Source organism: Melitaea cinxia, chromosome 7 (genome assembly GCF_905220565.1).
Source record: "Melitaea cinxia chromosome 7, ilMelCinx1.1, whole genome shotgun sequence".
NCBI classification, from domain to species: Eukaryota; Metazoa; Arthropoda; class Insecta; order Lepidoptera; family Nymphalidae; genus Melitaea; species Melitaea cinxia.
Genome location: NC_059400.1, coordinates 3,369,856 through 3,393,200, shown reverse-complemented (window position 1 = coordinate 3,393,200; position 23,345 = coordinate 3,369,856). Strand labels below are relative to the sequence as shown.

The 23,345-nt window shown below is 31.4% G+C and overlaps 1 protein-coding gene across 1 annotated transcript in view; it reads left to right on the top strand.

Annotated features, from left to right (window-relative positions):
• Positions 1-5,168: 5,168 nt before the first annotated feature.
• LOC123655208 (tolloid-like protein 1) overlaps positions 5,169-23,345 on the top strand; it is a 79,171-nt gene continuing 60,994 nt past the window's right edge. Inside the window, exon 1 of the mRNA XM_045591040.1 lies at positions 5,169-5,320. Coding sequence (XP_045446996.1) covers positions 5,188-5,320 — 133 coding nt within the window. The 5' untranslated portion in view covers positions 5,169-5,187. The remainder of the gene's footprint in view (positions 5,321-23,345) is intronic.

The window sequence follows — 23,345 nt, the reverse complement described above, 5'->3', positions numbered from 1 at the left end:
ATTCATTCATTACATCTTAATCTCATATTTAATGATGTCACCATAAATAAAATAAAAAAATCTGTAGGTAACCCCCAACATTTGTACTATTTATAGTTCGGGAGTTTAAGCTGGTTTGTTATGTATGTTACCAGAGCACAAGCTCAGGATATGCACAGAAAAGTTTTTTATTTGACTTACGATTAACAGAAAGAAAAAAAAGAAAATCGCGTAAATGTTCAAGTACCAACAAGCAACAAAAAGAAAATGATTCGGTTTAAAGTGAAACAAAAAAAAAAAAATACCAGACAGATCACAAATGTAAGGGAAATAGACTAGAGATCGCAGACAAGCTTTTTCGGTGATAAGTTTTCTTTTATTTCGGCGTCGTCTAGCTACATCGCTATTTTTTTTTGTTATTTCCCCTTTCCTAAGGATTTATCAAAGGGATGGAAGATTAATATCATTCGGTCGAGTTTGTCTATCATTTTTAACCAACTTCAAAAAAAAAAAAATTTGATTGTATTCTGTACCTTATAAACTTTTACTGGGTGTGTTTTGAAGATTCTTTTTTTTAGTCGTTGTATCACTGGCCGATGTAATTGAAGTCATTTTTTTTTTCGTTTGCAACTAAACACAATTATTTTATGTGGGTTACGCTACCTTGTAATCTTTTACTGGGTGTACCGATTTTGACGACTTTTTTAGTGAAAAACTGGATTATCATGTGGCACTCTTAAAGTTCAGCAAGACTTACGAGAGTTTTTGATTTATATCTAATATAACGTATCTAATGAATAATTTATAAATATATAATGTTAACGTTCTACGCATATACCACTCAGGCGATTGATAATGGCTGGATGTTGACGCAGCCTATTTTTATTACCGGGGGGCATTTGATACGGTTGACAATGATTTGCTTTTCCGAAAGTTTGCCACTACTGGATTTACTCCGTCTTTATTAAAGTGCTTTTCCTGCTACCTCCGTAATCGCAGTCAATATGTGTAGTATACAGGGACATGTCTCAAGACCGTATTATACATTTCAACAATCATGTTTACAATATTATTAAGTGTAAATAAATTCTAATATGTATAATTCTCGTATCACGGTGTTTGTTACCAAACTCCTTCGAAACGGCTGGACCGATTTTAATGAAATTTTGTGTACATATCGGGCAGATCTGAAAATCGGATATCATTTTCCATACCCCTAAATGATAACCCGTAAATATTTTTATTTTTATTTTTGACATTTTTATATTTTTATTTTATCATGATTTAGCATTGAAAAATACATATAACCCTAAATTTTCACCCTTCTACCATCGACCCCTCTTTTTTTAAAGGCGTTAAGCGGCAAAACAACTTCTGCCAGGTCAGCTAGTAAATAAATAATAATGTGTATTGTATTATACTTTTATTATCTCTGAGAACAAACACAATTATATAGGACACTGTACCAATAAGTATGTTTAAATATCTTATATGATGAGGCAATATTAATAATATATTATTTAATTACAATAATAATGGAGACTAATAATAAATATATTCAATACTTTAACTATGCTACGTTATTTTATTACAATGTAACTTGTTTGAAAACAAAATAATTAAAACTAAAGTTTTAATTGTAAATGTGCAAGTCTGATTTGTTGACTAATTTGATATTATTATGCTGTACGGACTTTAACCTTATACTATAGAAATATATCTATATTTTCATTATTCATACTATCGTTAGGAAGTTGTTTGTTTGAACGAGTAAACTTTTGAATTTAATAACTTTTAAAAATTTGTTTTCAATTTATAATTTAAGGTTATATAATGTCACGATGAAACGTATAAAAACCACATAATAAACAGATAATAAATAAAAACACTCGTGAAGTCGCATCGTTCACTTGATAATTTAAACTTGATCACTTATGTAAAACAAAGAAAGTAACTCCGTTACTATAATGTATCCATCCCTCTTATCGTTTAGTGATAAAAGTGACCGCTCCACATACCGATACCGACACGTCCCAAGAGCCACGTTTATTTAGTCAAAAATCGACCTCGGTACAAAGACAATAGAACAAATAATTCATCGTGAAAAAATTTGTTGCATATGCGTAGATTTTAAAATAGAGGTCAAAGAACATAATTGATTAGTTACAAGCGCTGAGTACTTAGAATAAACTGTTGTTTTGGTTCTTTTACGCCCTTTTAATATTTGTTATTAATAATATCTTAAGCCTATATATAATAGAATTATGATCAAATATTGGAGCCACAGTTACAAATTTTTACTGCACTACTAAAATTCTAGGAATTCCTACTTCAATTTTGCATTTTATTTAAGTTAAGTTAAAGATTTCTTTTATACATTTATTTATTTATTTTATTTATTTATTTTCAAAAGCACACTTACAACATACATATAAAAATTTTAAAATTACAAATATATAATAACAAAGTATCTGATATGCATGTCACTTACAAGTGTACATAACATTTTGGAATACAATGTTTAAAAGCACAAAAAATCACAAATAATATACATCATAATTATTAAAAAAAAAAGTAACTCAAATATGCGTTTAATGAAATTACACTTTAAAAAAGGTTTAGTTTTTCTGAACCATTCCTTATCAGTACCGTACACATACCGGACGAAAAAATATTATACACTCGCCTCAAAAAGGGCCATATCTCAGCCCTGACCCTACGTTATCATAAAAAGTTCACATTGGTATAACGTTTTTTTCGTCCTGATTCACTGATAAGCAGCTTTTAAAAGTTTTTAAATAAACAACATTTTTAAATAATGTAATATGAACTTAGTTTGTTCGAATATTACTTTAGTTTCTTCTATTATAACAACGTTACTTAAGTCGGTATCATCACTTCAGCATATCGGAGTCCACTGCTAGACATAGGCCTCCATAAGTTCGCGCCAAAAATGGCGTGAACTCAGACGCTGCTACCCGTCTTCGGAAGTTGGTCTAGTTTGAATTTATAATAAACATATTTTTTTAACAGTCAAAGAGATATTTTTAATTATATTTATTATTATTTATATTAGGCTTTTCGAATTCGAAGGTTTTATGCAATGGGATGAGTTGATTTATTTCACAAGATACTGACTTAAGTTTAAATACTGATCACTAAATACATTAGTGAAAAAGGAATAGTCTATATGATAATTATTTAGAAATTTCTTTTCTGATTCAGTACAAAAGGCTTGTAATAAAAAATGGCATAGGGAATTAAGAATAAACAATTCTACGTGATGCGTGACTATAATTATATCTATGAAGTTGCGAATGCGGTACCGGCCTAAATTTATGATGTCATTATAACCATATAACACCATATACAATGAAGTAAACATCAAAACTATGAACATAAAAATGATATTAAATACTTCGTAACACAAGCTCAGATACTGAATATTTGTTGTGAGAGGAAATATAACTCAAAATATGCATTAAGTTTTAACTAACCAACCAATGAGTGGTCTGATTTTATTCTTTTTGTTAAAAGAAAGATATTTTAAACATTTCCCTGTATATATTTTAAGGTCATTAATTTGTTTAATGATACAGAAATTATAAACACAATAACTGTCAGCATAAGTTGAAATAAAAAATTATAATAAATCTTGGCACGTACGGGCTACTTAGCGGTGCCTAAATGTTAAGTAGTAAGAGAAAGTGACCTTGAAAGAAGTCTCTGTACTACACAATTGCATCAAAACGAATAGTTTTATATTTATAGGCTGCTCGTAACTCGTGCTCATGTAACAAAACTAAAGGAACATATTATGTTGTCAGAACGACAAATGTCGCATCAATGACACAAATGTCAAAGTAGCTTATCTACCATTACACGCTCACACAGTCGTGCAGGATAACGAGTTGAAACAATATATAGATGAATGTTAATTTCACCAAAAATTAGTTGTATCTACCGAAACTGAAACTTTCCGTAAACAACAAACTATTTCGACCCGAAGTTTAGGAAACTTTGTACTAAAGTTGAAACGCAAACTTCACGAGTTGGAAATTACGTACCAGCCGCTAATCATCTCGTCAACGAGGCACAAACAAGATGTTTGGGATAAACATAAATTCGTGTAATATTTTTGAAATACCATTTACGTAGTCGACTTCGATTCATTTTCAGACCAGATAGATATTTTTCCTGCCAGTAATATATATAAATGCCAAAGCTTGTGAGGAATGTGTATTTGTTTTTTACTCTTGCACGAAAACTACTAAGCTGATTATACTTAATGCATTATAATGAAACTTGGTACGGACAGCTGGAGATCAATGATAACATAAATGCTTCTTTTTAATCCAAAGTTCAAACGGGATTGGAAATAACATGGGTGAAATTGGGAGGTGCAACTTGTCTGTACATATTTCTACGTTCTTGTTCTTGATTCCTGCCTTCATTTGCAATCTTACGTAGGTCGTCGGAAACATTCATTTATAATGTAATTTATTTATAGCATAAACATTTTATTTATAGCGTTTCAAATTAATGTTCCGCTTCTACTTCCTCTTCTATGATAAGAAATTTCATGCTTGTTTATCGGGTTAAAAACAATAGTTAAAGTTTCTTTTTTTTTTAAAATTCGTTTTTCAACTTGTCCAAAATATCGTTTAGACAACGATAAAAACATTAACGCGAATTCGTCACAAAATATTTAATTATTTTGTCTTGCTTGTCGTGAACATTATTTAAATAAAAAGTTACATTAAAAATATTATTCACTGATGACTAGAAATTATTCTAGTTGTCAGTTTTATGGTATTAATGTACAGGTTCCATAAACAAATATTGCAAATCAAAACAGTAAACTCAATATGTTTTAGTTTTTGTTATGAGTCATATTAATCTATTTTTTTAATTTCAATTTGTAACCATGTAACTTGTAATAATTTTAATTTATCTTTTTTATATCCTAAATGTTACTAAAGTCCGAAGTTTCATACAAATAATTTAAAACATTTTTCATTTATTTTGAAAGCTATAGGTATATTAAATGACATTAATTTTAATAATGAATTCTTTTTTTTTTCAGGTGGTATACGACATTATTATAAAATTATGTCACAGTGTTGTGATAAGTGAATAATTATCAAGATGACGTTGTGGCTTAGCAGTGCGTCCTCGTTGACGGTTCTTGCGTTATTGACTATTATCATGTGCGTTACCTCCCACGTTACCTCGGGAAATGAGAGAGAGGAACCACACAAATATACGATAGATGAACTTATTTCTACACAGTTCGAACATAAAGACTCTAATGACCTCGGAATGGATCCTTGTAAAGCTGGTAAGTACTTTTAAATTTTATTTTACTCCATTTTAAGTTGTGAAAAATTTATATTTAATTTTTATACCTATTATTTTTAGGCAATTTTGCTAATTAAATTCTGTAAGTTATTAACAGTGTAACAATATTACAACATTTATAACAAAGGAGTTACCAATTCTTATAAATGTCAGAAATTCCATATTTTAGTTAATATACAAAAAAACATTTTCTTCCAAATATGAAAGAAATATATAATACATTTACTGAGAATATTTACTTGCGAGTTCATTCTAAAGGACTGATGGACCCTTTTTTATTAGACCTTTCATTTCTGAGAATCCTATCTCAAAACGTAGCGTCGTTTGAATTTCTAAAAATATCAACGTTGTAAATATTTTATAATAATTTATATATTGTATTCGTAACAAACAAAATTAGTTTACCCGTCTGCGGGTTCACGTAATCGTCACTAACCTTATTTTCATTCGAATGATGCATTTTTTCTTCCGAAGTTTCTGATTTTCCGCGCCGTATGAGTAAATAAAAAAAAATCGATGCGTCACTAAAATAATATGGCGATACGAAGTCGGCTGATAAAATATAAATAGAAATGATTAAATAAACACTAACTGGACTCTTTCGATATAAAATAATAAAAAACAAACATTTGTACTAGGAAAACGTGGTTGAAATTGGATTCAGTATTTGTCTGTATCTTTGAAACGCTTTCTGACTAACAAGGTATTTCCATCACAGCAGAAACTGTTGGAAATGCAAATATTAATGGAAATTTCTCAGATTTCGCTATAAATCCTCGCCTTTATACCTGCATAACTAGTTCGTGTTTGTTTTCCTAGGATAAATGTAAATGAATATTTATATAAAGTGATCAAAGCTTGTCCAAAGTGATGATGATAATGTGATGATGATCAAAGCTTAACAAGGGTTAAATTAAAATATGTTTTATATGTTGTTTATTTTTATTTTTGTCGTCGTCGTCTGTCGTCAGTTCACTACTGGACATAGGCCTCCATAAGCTCGCGCCAAAAATGGCACGAACTCATGTGTTTTGCCCATAGTCACCACGCTGGACAGGCGGGTTGGTGACTGCAGAGCTGACTTTGTCGCACCGAAGACGCTACTGCCCGTCTTCGGCCTGTGTATTTCAAAGCCATTAGTTGGATGGTTATCCCGCCATCGGTCGACTTTTTAAGTTCTAAGGTGGTAGTGAATGTGTTATCCTTTATTTGCTTCTTACGCCACCCACGGGAAGAGAGGGTTGGCTATATTCTTTACTGCTGTAGCCATACAGCAGCAAAAAAAAAACTTAATTTAGTAATAACGATTTAACACCAAATAAAACTGTTAAAATAAATTTACAACAATTTTACAGTAACCTCTAAAACATTAAAGGAACACAGTTAATAAACAAAGTGCAAACTGGCCGACAATGATTGACATCATGAAGTTTCGAATTTTATCGTCGACAAACGGGCATCCGTAAATTGAAACGGGTGCTGTAAGCCCTTAGACTTTTTACGCACTGCATAAAACGAAATACGATTAATAATTCGCATAGAAATTTAGACGCGTTTATAACTGTGGCATTAGCGTACTGATTGTACGGTTTGTCAATACGTTTTAACTTAAAAATAAATTATTAAGTTATAAAAATAATTATTAAGACAAGAGTATGATTGTTGTGATAATTTACTACCAAGTTAGAATTTTAATTCTTTTCTCTTGATTTTGACGATGCGATGGCGCAGCGGTCATAGCACTGACTGTTATGCTGGCGGTCACGGGTTCGATTACCGCTCACAACAGACATTTGTATCGTCCATGTAGATGTTTGTCGTCGTCTGGGCGTTCTGTTTGTTCGTCTGTTTGTGTATTGTGTGTGCTTCGGACCCCCAGCACAGGAGAAAATCCTACTGGGGGATCCGTTGAGTGTGAAGCGTTTATTATTATTAATTAATTAATAAAAATTATTTTTTAACAACAACAACTAGTAATTACTGCTTATTAAAACTATTGAAATATAATAAAATTTGACTACGTAAACTAATACGACTACGTAATTTTAAATAATTGTATTTTATACTTTCAATATAGTGTATATTTATTTGGTTTTCCATAAGCAGCAAATTGACTTTCCTGTAACCCTTTGCGTACAAAGAAACTCCATTAATTGACTAAAATTTAGTGAAATTTACGTAATTTAAAATAATCAAAAATAAATTATTAACAAATAACTTAGTGCGCTAAAAGTAACCATCGTTTGGATATTACCTAATTAATTAATACTTAAAAATGCACAAAAAAGAAACGTATGAAATTCTACCGTCGTGCGCTTAAACTCTAAACGGTCGCTCTATAAGCCTTCAAAGTAAATAACGCCAACCTCCATCAATCCGGTTGTAAAACTGTACAATAGCCGCCATACTAAACACCGGGTGTGATAAAGCGTATTTTTGACTAGGAAATGGAAAGTAAATATGGTTGATAAGTAAATCATTAATACAATTAGTTATAATTGTTATTATTTAAAAAAAAATCTCTTCCTATAGTGGGAACAGATTACAAAGACTAGGAAATTAATCTATAATGCTGTTCTAGGGAAAATAAGTACATACATATCTTACGTCGTACATATTATAGTCTTAATTAAGCAAGAAAAGTGTACAAAGCAACCAACCAAGAAGTAAACAGTTAGTTATTTATATTTAAATCAAACTAGCGCCCAGAGGTCTAAATTCGACCATAATTAAAAATTTAAATTAAAGAAAACCTAATTAAAAAAAATACCTAATAAAAAAAGAAAATAAAAAACCTTTTTTTTTAATTTTTCAATTTGACTACAGACTTTGACAATCAACAAAAGAGATGTGTGTGTGTGTGTGTGTGTGTGACAAATACATGGTAGTGTATGTAACTTTTTTTATCGATTTAATATATTATTTATGCATTATTTTAAAAAAATATTAGCATTCTGCACTTTTCTATATAAACTATGTAATAGTATGTAAATGTGCGAAATTTCATATTACTCCGTCCGCGCTATTTTCGTAAAATGGGTTAGAAAGTTTTTGCTTCGCGTATTTATTTAAACCAAATTTTATTTAAATTAATTTATTTTCAAACCATAAAATCTATGAAACTCACAAAAAGAAGAGTTAGTAGTATATACTCTTGAAATTGGTTTAAGTAGTAACTACAATTCGTGTACTCTTGAAATTGTTTTGTGAAGTACAGGAATTTAGAAATTAAATAACACATAAACACACACCCATACATAAAAAAAACATCACACAGCAAAACCTAGTACAGCTTGTCGGCTGCCGCACTTGGGCAAATGTATCCCGAAAAGGCCTCGTTTAAGAGATAAATCCCTTTCGTCAACCTCACGATTGTTACTAAAGTTGTTCAAATAATACGGCGTTAGTAAACTATGTAGTTCAAGTCAAGACGAATTGTGCTCTTTCATTCCCAAAGTTTCGGCCTTTCTTAGTAGGTACTTGAAAGCTCAAATGTTGTAACTTTGAACGTAAAATACGATCTTCGATTGCCATTTATTTTGAGATACTCTTTTTTTTGTCTTTTGTGATTGAATCATGATAATGTTAAGTTTTTATTTTATAAGTATGCATATGGAAGAATTGTTTTAATCCTGACACAGGTAAAAAACTTACTTAAAATAATGTCCCAACAACGGTATCATGTTATGTAAACGTTTTTTCCTAAATATATAATTTTTAATTTTAATTTTAATTTTTAGTTTACATATATACTACTAATGACTATAGAAGTATAAGAAATATGATAGTCTTATTAAAATTTTAGCGCTTGTATTTAACTCTATTTAATAAAACTATTTTAAGGCTAAGATTATTTGAATACATGTATTTAAATAATCGTGTAGTGAAGTTCCAAATCAAAAGCGTAAGACAACTTTGACTAGCCCGTTGGCGCAGTTTGTAGTGGCCCTGCTTTCTGTTCAGCGGCTTGCAGGTTCGATTCCCGCCTGAGTCTGGGTATGATATAATATTTCTATTTATATATTTATATATGTATTATTTTTATGTATGTTTATGAAAAAAAAATATATGATATTTATTTATTTATAAATTAGTAAACCACTCTATTTATAACAATAATCTTAATATTAATAGAATTTTTAATTTACTTAAGTAACATTCAATCATATAAGATCATTAAGAAGAAAAAATGGTTCAGAAATGTGAATGGCATGGCTGAATGGCAAACTATTTTAATAACAAATTCGTTACGATTATTTTTATTCGTCCTTTTTATTCGTCAAAACTTGTTAAGTTGGCGTGAAAGAGTAAAAAATATCAATCTTCACAGACTTTTCAATTTAAAATATTAATAGGAAATTTAAAAATCGTTATTTAAATATAAATTTGCGTAGCGTTACGTTTGTATCGTTTGTACCGACCAGATTTGCATAAGCATTTTTTATAATAAAATTCTCTGAGTAATACCTATCTCGAAACTCGTTACGTAAAAGTTGTTTTTAGAGACATTTTAAATAAAACGTCGTCTACAATACTTTGTAATTACTGTTTTAAATATAATATAAATAATTTCTATTACAATTATTTGTACACTTCCTAACCGCTTTTCTATGCCCCGTCCTATAACCAATGGTTGCCTTTGTATATCTTCCTCTAATTGTACTACTTTTGTTTGTATCTTTTAATGGTGTGCAAGAAAGAATATTATTGTTATTATTATTATATCTTAAGCAAACCACCATTATTTGGCTTTCATCAGTGTTTGTATTTGTACTTTAAAGATGGTTAGTCTTTGAGACATTTGAGGCTGTATATCTTTTTATTATATGTCATATTTTTCAATTGAAGATCCTAATCTTTCTTTATTCAATGTTACTACATTATATATATATATATATATATATATTATAAAGAAAGATTAGGATCTTTGATCAGTATCCCCTTATCTGTAAAGATCTGCCGAATCATGGATACTCATCAAGGTTTGTATAAATTTAAAGCTACTCCGTTTGCGTTGGAGCATGCAAACGCTTAGGATTTTTCTGGCAGCCCAAATTTTAATATGGTTTATTCGTTTCAGTAAAAGAATTATCGGTGACTTTTCGGTATATGTCACCAGATGTACCTGAATCAGATAGAGCGTCTAGAAAGCGGCAAGTGTTCTAGAAGGCAAAACAATACAAACGATAGGTAATTGATAAAAAGGTGTTATCAAGAATTGTAGGCGCGGTATATTTTGCAATAAACGATAAACTGAATCAATTAATAATAGTTGTATTAGCAGGCAAATGAAACAAAAACCGACTTCAATTACATCGACAAGTAATACAACGTAGGTAGACGAAAAAATAGTCAAGTAAATACCCATTATCAAAGATTACTCCAAAAGTTGTAATCAGATCTCGATAAAATTTAAATGTGACCACATGATAAACATCGGCTTTCGATTAAATTAAAAATCATCCAAATCGGTACACCCAGTATTTTTTTTTTTTTTTTAAATATATAGACTAGCGCTTGACTGCGATCTCACCTGAAGTCAAGTGAAGATGCAGCCTAAGGTGGTGCGCGCTTGCCTAGAAGATGCCTATTCACTCTTGATTTAAAGATACCCAAGTTATAGTTCGTTGGAAAAACGGAAGCCGGAAGGGCATTCCAAATTTTTGCGGTGCGTATTAGGAACGAGGAAGCAAATCGTTTAGTGCGAGATCGTGGGATTTCAACCACATAGCGGTGCAGATTCATGCGATGCCTTGCGGTTCGGTGGTAGAAAGGTGATGGTGGAACCAAATTGTATAGTTCTAGAGCACACTCTCCGGTAAAAAGTTATGTGAATTTTCGAGGGTTTCCCTCGATTTCTCTGGGATCCCATCATCAGATCCTGGTTTCCTTATCATGGTACCACACTTAAGATAATTCCTTTCCAGCAAAAAAAGAATTATCAATTTTTTTTTTGAGGTTGATTATTAATAATTATTAACTGTCACTTCTCTTATTGAAATAATAAAGAAAACGCACAGCACATAAAACAACGAATGAACAAATCAATAAATAAAACAAAAGTTAACTATAATGGAAGGTCTTTTCAAACTTTGCTTTTAAAATTATTGCTCTCTTTCCGAAATAATAAACAAAATCTTATAATTTGCAATTTGAGTAAAAGACAAATTCGTACCAACCTATTATAACTGATTGAAATAAGATTCGAACTTCATCTTGACATCAGTTAGATAATTTTCAATGTTATTAATTAAGCGCGCCAAAGGGTTTCCGAGATGACGAAAACCCAATATCTACCACACTAATGATTTTAACTCCATAGTAACAGTAATAAAATATCATTTCTCAAAGGACACAAGATTTTCATAAGATTTTAGAGATATATACTAGATGCTCGTATGCTTGTTTGCCAAACTAATGGCATAAATAATGGAATTTAAAGCTAAGCTCATATCTCTTGGAACCAAATAAAAGACAAATTAATTATTCGACTAGCCCGTTGGCGCAGTTTGTAGTGACCCTGCTTTCTGCTCCGAGGGTTGTGGGTTCGATTCCCACCCCGAGTCTGGGTGTAATATAAATATTTATTTATATATTTATATATGTATTATTTATAAGTATATTTATCGAAAAAAAAATATGTAGCTATATACCAGTCGGCTGTTACCTATAACACAAGCATTAAGTTGCTTACTTTAGGAACAGACGACCGTGTGTGTATTGTGTAGATATTTATTTATTTATTTATTTATTTATTATTTATTTATTCATTAAGACCTTTCGTTACACAGAGTAGTCGAATTTGATACGTGGACAATAAATTGTCATCCTATATAGAGGTTAGATTGTCAAAGGATCTGTATAAATAAATAAAAATCACAAAAAAGTATGCACGCTCAAAACTTCCGAACGTACTAAATTGATATTTATTTAGTACGTTTATATTTTCTTGTCTTCGTTACTATCCTAAAATAGAGCACACGACTGAAGTTAAACTTCTTTAGCTCCAACTATATGAGAGAAAGAGACAAAAAACGTGTGCTCGCACCTCTCTCTCAGCCCTACAGTAATATACGAAACGTAACTCTCTTTTTCTATGTTCACTAATTTATATAATTCTAAAAAAAAATATGTCGGTAAAAGCTCGAAGTGTCAGCTAGTATATTATAATATTTTCAATTAATATTAAAAAAGCACTATAAACATGTAACGCAAAATATCGGGCAAAATCTATTAAATTTATAACACCAACCGTAATAACTTAAGAAACGCTATAGCACTTCCCTCCATAAAGCGTTTACGAATTCATATTTACGTCATAAAACGCTCGTGAAAACGACATCGCCTTACAGATAATAGATAGAACATGTCGCGTCGTTAACACCTGCCGGTTACTAAATATTAAATTAATAAAGCTATTTTTCTTAAGTACACTTAACTTGAACTACTCTTGGAAAAGTCTAGACTAGTTTGAAACATGCAAAATGATTTAACATTAATATTGAAAGGTAGTAGAAATTGTAAGATATAAAAAAAAAAAAAAACTCGTGCCTACTTTATTCTGTTTTTATATTCTGTACTATATATGTTCATATGTATATAAACTGCTTTTAAGACACACAATCCAAACATATACGTTGACACTAGCAAAACACGTATACAACCTGTACGCAAATTTGTTATAACCGAAATCGATCTCGCTACAGCTAGCGCAACAACCGGTTATTATGGTCATTGCGCCAAGTCATTAAGTTAAGCTGGCCCACATTTCTTTTATTTATTTTCAACTGTGGTCTGACGTTTCGACAGAAAACGATTTGTTACTGTCAAAAATCGAATAGCAAACAAAACAATCCAGTACTAAAACAAAATTTACATCTTTATTTGAGATTCGCTAATTTTATTAAGTTTTTAAATGCTCTTTATAATTTGTCCAGAAAAAAAAACAAACACAGAAGATATATACCAAATTTCATTACAAATTGTTTACACTTTGAGCCAACGGTAATGACCGCATCCAATCACTCTTCGTTCATTAGAAGGTTAACCTTTTTTAGCGTTTAAAATTTACTCCTTTAAAGTTAATGTTGTTTTCCAATAAATAAGTTCAACCGTGACAGCTTAAAATTACTCAAAAGTGTAACGCAGCTGTTAAAACATGGCTATAAAAAATATTTTTAAGATAAAAATGTCCGAAACATAAATGAATATAAATTTAATTTTAAAATACGATACTGGCTTACTCAAGTTTGTTTAGCTTACTAGACCTTATAGTAATTTTATTAATTAATTATGCAATACTAAGAAGTAAGCAGTAACCAATGTACTAATTCAACATTTAATCTTTGTGTTTATTCTCAAACAAAACAAAACGACTTCAATTTTCATCAACAAGTGTAGTATAATACACATTATTAGGGATCACTCTCAGATTTCGCCGAATTTTTTATAAAAACAAACACATGTCTAACGTCAGCTATCGTATAAAAATTCATTGGATTTTTCGTATTATTTTTGTCGATTAGATGTTTGAAAATGGAGTTGTAAATCAAACGAACAACTCAATCTGTAAATCTGTCGACGGAAGTTTGTATAAAAATTCAATTTTACAAGCGTACGCACATTTCACATAAATTGTGGAAAGGTTTACGGCGAGTTTAAAAAATGGCGGACGTTGATGCCGACCCTCCTCCTGTACATGAGATGGCTGCTTAGCATTTTTTTTGCTTGAAATATTTCGTTACACACAGAGGGATCGGAGGTAATGTATTGGATTAGTATAGCACTGAATACCAATAGGTACATATTTTTCATAATGGAACATATTTGTATACCTACTGAGATCATATCCATTATCACTATTTCCAAAATTACAGGTTGTTGTCGTAGCAAAATAGCAACGAATATTTATTAATTTTTCAAAAATTTGGACCAACCGATTTTCATTGCTATTTTATAATTAGTTAAGCAAACGTGATCAAATGAAGATGTTCTCTCTCTCTCTCTACCTGGGAGTTTTTGTTTGTGTGCGAGTGTGTTCCGTGACATAGGATTCTCATCCTATTAGAGGGTCATTGAGTCTAAACTATTGACTTGTTTATTTATATTAGGCATAACATAATTATTGTCTACTACTATAGTCTTTTACTAATAATTTTAATATATTTATGACTCAACAAATCGAAAACTAAAAAATAACGACAATGTAGCTTCAGATTACAATTTTGCGGTGTCTTTCATTTCGCTTGGTTGCTCGAGTGTACTCAATTCCCTAGCTTAATGTGACATCACACATGTGACTCAAGTTGAGAATATTACAAATTAAGTTTATTAATAAACATCTATGTCAAAACATATAATAGTTTTACTTGAGTTAATGAGGAAATTTTAGTAATATTATAAATAAGTAAAATAAATTAAACTTTGTATTTTTTTTACGAAATACGTTTTTTTTTTTTACAATTTAACAAATCTAACCAGTTTTAAAAAAAATCTCTTTGAATACTTTAATTAGTAATCTGATTATTGATGGTCGTTTATACAGCATGTACATTTAGTTTGGGCTATATCGCTAAGACGAAAAAGCCATAATCGTTGAGAAATATCAAAAACAACGTAATATGTTCTTCATCTTCTTTTATATAAATGGACTCTCATAGGAATTGGCAAAGACAGAGTATTTTCCCTTAATGACTTCTGAAGACTGCTCATAAGATTAGCGTTGTGAAAAAAAAACACATAACGAATGTTACTATGTTGAACAACGTATGTTAAACAAGAAAGATATTGTAATAGAAAAATATGACTATTTTTTTTAAGTGACTTGATTATACATTTATTTCGAAATTTTACAATATTATACATATTCACATTTCACAAGATAAGAACAAAATATTCACAAATACGAGTAATTCCCGTATAAATCATATCCACGCAGTAGTGTACCAAGTAAACGATCACTAATAAAACTAAAAATCGGAATAACAAAAGCACCGGCATTATAAGCCTGTGGACGTAACTTTAGATTAAAAAAAAAAATCTTTTATAAACTTCCTAGCACTGCTACTCCGAGGTCGAAATGCTTCGACTGCAAACGACACAAAGGAACAACACACAACTCCCACTCTTAAAGGTGTCTCCCTGACATGGGACGGTGTGTCAAGTGTGTCTAAGCATCTATCTATTTTCCCAGGGAACCAACGCCAATCCATCAGGTATCTTGTCAATTCTAATAAAAAAGTTGTGTTCATAATATTTCGAATATATGCAGCATACACGTCTCCATTCGACACTACCGTATGAATGGTATAAATAAAATGAAAAAATAATATACGAGCATTCTGTCAGCCAGTATGTAGACAGCTGACATTTGAAAAAGCTCGGCTGAAGCGTCACTACTAATAAAGGATGACACGAGACCCCTACGCGTCATTCGTGAACGTGATGTTGTGATTACATTCGTAACATTTCCGACCTTATTACACATTCGACTTGTGTCATTTTTGAATATTAAATGAGCTTCGAGTATGTTTACTGTTTTTGGTAATGTCTAATATGTAATAATATACAAAGATAAGATTTATTTGCTAACAAGGTGTACTCGTGACTTTGCTTGCTTTTATATTGAAAATTTTCCAGGAACCGTATTAAATGTTCTAGTTCACAATATGACCTCAAACTATAAACAGTGTTATTTAAATTGATTTACTTTAGCGTAATCTGTATCCAAGATACAGCTAGACAAACCGACAAATGAGAAAGCTATAGCTTTGACTTCAATATCGACTATGTAATACCCTGCAAAGATTTTTACAGTAAATCTTTAATGGTCTGGATTGAAAAAACATTGTAATAAATACCAATAATAAAAAAATATTTTTTTAAATGGTTTCGTCATCAAAAAACTCAGAAATCTACACTAAGTAGACAAAAGTGAACTTGTGTCGACAAGCTATAAAATGTCTCGCTATGACTAATAAGGATGAAAAACCTTAAACCTTACTGCACGATTCGTCCAGCATATTATATTATCCACTTGGAAACTTTAGTGCCATGTGTAAAATCTAATCAATGTTATTATATGTTTTCCATTAATACCTACATAAAATTAAAAATAATAATATGTTTCAACGGATATATACAGATTATGTAATGAAAATAAACTGTACCCATATTAATCATACAAGTTCCCGAAGTTATCGGCGGACATGTCCATGCTATAAAAATTGAATATTAATATAAGGTTATGACCCCCTCAACAACATTTGATACAAGACTCCATATAATACTCGAATACTCGAAGTGAAAATACAACAACACTTAAACAATTATTAGTTACAGTTTCTTTATGTTCAATATCTCGTTTGTAGAAAGAAGTTTCTCTTATAAAATGCCACAAACAGTAATAGGATTAACAAACAGTAACAGAATAACTCATATCATTTTGTAGCAGATTATTCTTAAAGTTATAGACCGAGGTATGAATATGCGTATGTATGGATATATATGCTTCCCGCAGGATAATGGAACAATTTATTACCATTATAATGAAATTCTTTCAATAGCTGCTGAATTTTATACTGAAACCGATTCTAATCTGGAATCCAGTGCGATGTCACTTAAAATAAAATGACATACTTGTGAAGTGAATATTCAAAATTACCATACTTACCATATACCACATACTTACCATATACTTACCATAAAACAAAACAATAAAAATCTACCTATTGTAATTTAATAGAATATATTCTAATGACTAGCCCGTTGGCACAGTTTGTAGTGACCATGCTTTCTGCTCCGGGGGTTGTGGGTTCGATTCCCACCCCGAGTATGGGTGTAATGTATATATATTATAATATATGTACTATTTGTATGTATGTTTACCGAAAAATAAATATGTATCTATACCAGTTGGCTGTTAGCTATAACACAAGCATTAAGAAGTTGTTTACTTTAGGAACAAACGACCATGTGTGTGTTTTACAAAAAAAAGAAAATTGGATTGAACTCAAAATAGAACTTAAAAGAAGATCATTATATTAATTTTGAATCTGACACAACCTTTAAGAGTTCTACAGTTGGCAATTCCATCGTCTTCATAGAAAAGATATATTGCTGATTCTTATAATATCTACCAGTTATAAAGATGACTTATCGGGTGTTTAATAACAACTGACAGCCTAACATGCTCTACAAGGCACAGTAAGGAGACCGACGAGGAAATACTCGTAGACTAGAAAATACTCGTAGACTAGAAAATACTCGTAAACTAGAAATAAACATTTAATAACCGCTTAATACAGTCCAGTGCTATACATAGGCACAACAATGGAGTGGACTCATGTGTTTTGCCCATAGTCACCATGCTGGGCAGGCAGATTGGTGACCGCATGGCTAGCTTTGTCGCACCAAAGACGCTGCTGCTCGTCTTCGGCCTGTGTATTTCAAAGCCAGCAGTTGAATTGTTATCCCGCCATCAGTCGGCTTTTCCAGTTACAAGGTGATAGTGGAACTGTGTTATCCCTTAGTTGCCTCTTACGACACCGGGAAGAGAGGGGGTAGCTAAATTCTTAATACCGTTACCACCAGTAATAAGATGTGGTATATTATGTATATATCATATCGTAGTTTATATCTACGAGTGTCTGATAATGCCCCGTATTTTTAATATTAAACATGTAAACAATTTATTTAACGTTATTTATTATTGAGTTTTCCTCCTTAATATGTGCTCACTTCTAACCGCTGTTGCTGTATCGTGTCCAGTACCCAAAGGTTATCTGGAAGAAATCGCTACTTAGCGATAAGAACGCCTTTGCACATCTTGTATTGTATCTTTGTTTATTTGTGTCTGTATTTTGGTGTACATTAACAATAAATAAATAAATAAATATATTATGGTATCAGAGCGTTCAACTTTAAGTAATCAAAAGGGTCGCGCCAGAGGCTCGAAAAGCACGAGGCATAGGCGAATGACCGCTTCGCCCACGCCAACGCTACGCACAATGCAATAAAAATAAATATTAATTTATACAACCATAAGTAGTTCAGTTAATACATTTAAATAACCACGCTTTGAAGATTGTTATTTTATTATTTCATTGAGATTAATGGATTTCACTAGTATCAAAATAACAAGGATGCTGTATTTAGCAAACAAACGTGCGGCCCATCTGATAGTAAGCGGGTACCCGTAGCCTAGCAACATCAGAATTATCTCGAACGTGTTAATTCCGATCCTACCACCGAACCTCTCCATGAGCTTAGACAACCATATTTACCACAGCTATAATGCTTGAGAGCAATTATTTAACTGTAATCTTCTGTTAGGTTGAAGCCCGTGTCCAGTTAAGCTGCTCTAATACTGTTGTTATAGTAACTATTGATGAGAGATGATATTCAATTAATAGTGTATTTATATATATTATTTTTTGTTTACGAGTATACATATATAAGGAGATATAAATATATTGGTAGGGCACAGTAGGAATTTGGTAGGGCACAGCAGGAATTTCCTGCTCAAAATATGGAGCAGCCCGACTGGGGTAGTACCTCGAACTTACAGAAGACCAGAGATCACAGCAAAATAATTCTGTTTTCAAGCAGTATTGTGTTCCTGTTGGTGAGTAAGGTGACCAGAGCTCCTGGGGGGATTAGGGATTGGGTCGGCAACGCGCTTGCGATGCTTCTGGTGTTGCAGGCGTCTATAAGCTACGGCAATCGCTTACCATCAGGTGAGCCGTACGCTTGTTTGCCGACCTAGTGACATAAAAATGCTTTAAGAGATTGTTACACGCCATGATATTAAATAAATAGTGTACAATCGTCGGGTATCATTGTGTCCATCCTTATTGAATGTTTCCCATAGATCCATCGATGAATGGGACACTTCTCTCGATTGTTACAGTATAGTTACTAGCATAACCTATAATAATAATAGGAAAGTAAATAGTTAGTAAATACTTATTATTAATAAGGGTTGGTTTTTAAATTTATTCATAACTTGACTGTTTTTAAAATATTTTCGTGACGATAAAATTTTACTCTCACTTTTTATGATTATTCCTACTTAATTACAAAAAAAAACGTATTTAAAAGCCTGAAAGGGGAAAATAGGGGGTACAAAAGTGCATGGCTCTTTAAGTTTATTAGGATTGCTATAAAATATTGCTTATCATTACATAGTATAAAACAAAGTCGCTTCCCGCTATCTGTATGCTTAGATCTTTAAAACTACGCAACGGATATTGATGCGGTTTTCTCTAGTAAATAGAGTGATTCCAGAGGAAATTTTATATTTTTTACACTATATATACGTTAATACTTTACGTACTACTTACGTATACGTTTATACTTTACTTTATGATAATAATTATATAACAATGATAGTTTTAGAGGTGAATGTGATGTTGTAAATAAACACTTTTTTTGCGCTTGCATTACAAATATTTATTTTATATTTAGTATCAGCATTGCACCTGTCTGAAGGCGGGGCGGGTCGCCAGTATCTAATATGGCAAGAACAGAATTAAATAGCTTCATCATAATTTGATTGCTACCAAAAAATCACTCAGTGAAATTGCGATAGTTAAATACTCGTTGTAGACCGTAAAATAGTTTGCAGAATATAAATTGACTATTTCCACAAACAGTAAAATCGTTATTCCCTATTCGCTATTAGATTGCAATTCGAATCTAAAATTCACACCTACGGCAATATTTCCTTCATTCGAGTATTTTTATTCCTATGCACATACTTGATTACTGATTCGTTTATTGTTTTTTTTTTAAACTATTTTAAATGTTCGAAAATACTAAAGTAAAAGTACACAAAAAGTAAATCATTTTCCCTAATCACTTTCTACGTCAGGACTCTAATAACGACTGAGCTTCGAATCATTAAAGTATTTTTATGGTTGATCCTTTAAAAGATTGTAAAGAATAAAAAAAAAATAACATTTAGACGGCAGACACGAATAACGAAGACAGATTTCAAAAGATTACAGTAAATTTTATTAATGCTAGCAATTTTAAGAAAATTAAGGCATTTTTATTTAAAATTTAGATAGAAACGTTAATGTCTTTACAGACTTAAACTGAGATAGTTAAAGTAAAAGTTTATATTATACTGATTATTGATTAGATTATATTAATTTTAAATCCAAAACCTTGATGAATGAATTTTCACTCCTGTACGATCCTGACACAGCTAGAAAAATAACAAAAATAAATATTGATTGATTGACATAACTACATACATAGTTACATAGAAAAAAAATACTTAAATATATATATATATATATATATATATATATATATATATATATATATAACTTATAAAAAAATGTTTTACTGTATGTCTATTGCTGTTCTATCAATAGTGTCATGTCATGATATCATAAACGGAACTGATAAATGATCTATTCATAACATTAATCTATATTCTATATAATATATAAAAGCGAAAGGTCTCATCTCTCATCACGAAATCTCCGAAACTAAAACAGCTACAAGCTCGAAATTTAGCAGGTAGGCTTCTTATAAGACGTAGGCATCCGCTATGAACGGATTTTATGAAACTCGACCCCTAAGGGGGTAAAACTGGGGTTGGAAGTTTGTATGAAAGTCCTATGTTTTTGAAGTAAGAGACTTGAAATTTAAAATGTACGCTCTATAAAAGGTGTCCAAATAATGTATCTTTAGAAATCAACTCCCTTTTGGGGTTAAAACGGGGGATGGTAGGTTGACTCACTCATCACGAAATCTCCGAAACTATACAAGCTACAAATTTGAAATTTGATAGGTAAGTTCCTTATAAAAACATCGTAAACATCCGCTAAGAACGGATTTTACGAAAGTCGACCCCTAAGGGGATAAAACGGGGGTTGGAATTTTGTATGAAAGTCCTTTGTTTTTGAAGTAAGAGACTTGATATTTAAAATGTATGCTCTATAGGTGTATGGTGAGGAGGTGTCCAAATAATGCATCGTAATCTATATATATAAAAGAGAAAGGTCACTGACTCACTCATTACGAGAACTCAAAAACCGCTGGGTGGTCCATCCATCCAGGATGGACAAAGATGAAATTTGGCAGGGAGGTGGATTATAGTTAGTAGACAGTCGTTAAAAACGGATTTTACGATATTCCACCACTAAGGGAGTCCCATTGGGGTTGATATTTTGTATGAAACGTATACAGCAGCTATAAGTTCGCCTGAAAGGTTATTTATACTGCAGCCTGAAAATAAAACTAAAAATGTTGTGTATAGAGAGGTTTTATAAAAATAACAATTAAATTATAGTAAAATACGTCTTTTAAAAAGTTACTCAGTGTGATAAGCATTTCAAGTGACTGAAATTAAAAAATAATTTGCGTTAAACATCTTAATAGTAATGCATATCTTCATAACCACGCGAACGTAGTCGCGGGCAACAGTCAGTGTATTATAAAACAAAGTGCCCAAAAGTGTGTGTGATTGACTCCCTCAAAATCTACTGAACAGATTTTCATGCGGTTTCACCAATGGAGAGAAGGCTTCAAGAGGAAGGTTTACGGAAGGGTTAAGCTGATTTTGACGACAGTTTCACTGGAAGTCTGTCGGGAAAACTTTGTGACAAACTGATTTCAACGCGGGCGAAGCCGCGGGTACAGCTAGTAGTAATATAAACCTTCGATAACTCAAACACATGATTTACTTAGATTGTGTATATTCACACCTCAAAGCGTAGTTGGAAAACCTGAGTACCTACACGTGCTACGTCAAAGGTTATTTGCATCTCTGTGTATTTTAACAGTTCTAAACTTTTCAAACATTGATACATGGAAAAAGTTCTTGTACATAGAGTTTTGTCTTTGTGTGGGAAATTTTCAACGACTGCATTTAACAAAAACAGCGTTGCTTATTCTCTCTATTTAGGTATCTTTGGTGAAATTGTTCGTATTGTATAAAATAGTACTAATATCCTATTAAAAAATATGGCTTTATTATATTACTAAACCGATAGACTTTATATATATGTCTGCTACGAGTAGATTCCACATCTAAATGTCAATACCTGGGTGACCAAGCTTAGCTCGGTATTCTTAGTACATCGTGTTTTTTGGAAATTTTATTTAAATACGAATTACATAGTGATAAAATATGAATAGTATTTTGCAATTTTACCGACATAATAAAAAAAATATGAACTGGTTGTTTAAATAAAAAATCACGAGTGCAATTAGAAAAAAAGGTAAAAATAATTGTGTTTGCTCGCAAACGAAAAAAAACCGACTTCAATTACATCGACGAGTAATACAACGTAGATCGACGAAAAAATATTCAAATAACTACGCGTTATCAAAGATTACTCAAAAAGTAGTTATCAGATCTCAATAAAATTTATATGTGACTACATGACAAACACCAGCTTTCGATTAAATTAAAAATTATTAAAATCGGTACACCTAGTAAAAAGTTATTGCGGATTTTCAAGAAGTTCCCTCGATTTCTCTGGGATCCCATCATCAGATCCTGGTTTCCTTATCATGGTACTAAACTAGGGATATCTTCTTTCCAATAAAAAAGAATTATCAAAATCGGTACACCCAGTAAAAAGTTATTGCGGATTTCCAAGAGTTTCCCTCGATTTCTCTAGGATCCTATCATCAGATCCTGGTTTCCTTATCATGGTACTAAACTAGGGATATATTTTTTCCAACAAAAAAGAATTATCAAAATCGGTACACCCAGTAAAAAGTTATTGCGGATTTCTAACAGTTTCCCTCGATTTCTCTAGGATCCCATCATCAGATCCTGGTTTCCTTTTCATGGTACTAAACTTGGGATATCTCCTTTTCAACAAAAAAAGAATTATCAAAATCAATACAACCAGTAGAAAGTTATGCGGTATAACGTAGGTCGACGAAAAAGGCGTCAAGTAAAAACGCATTATTAGATATAACTCGAAAAGTAGTTGTTAGATCTCAAATAAATTTAAATGGGACCAATTGACACACAC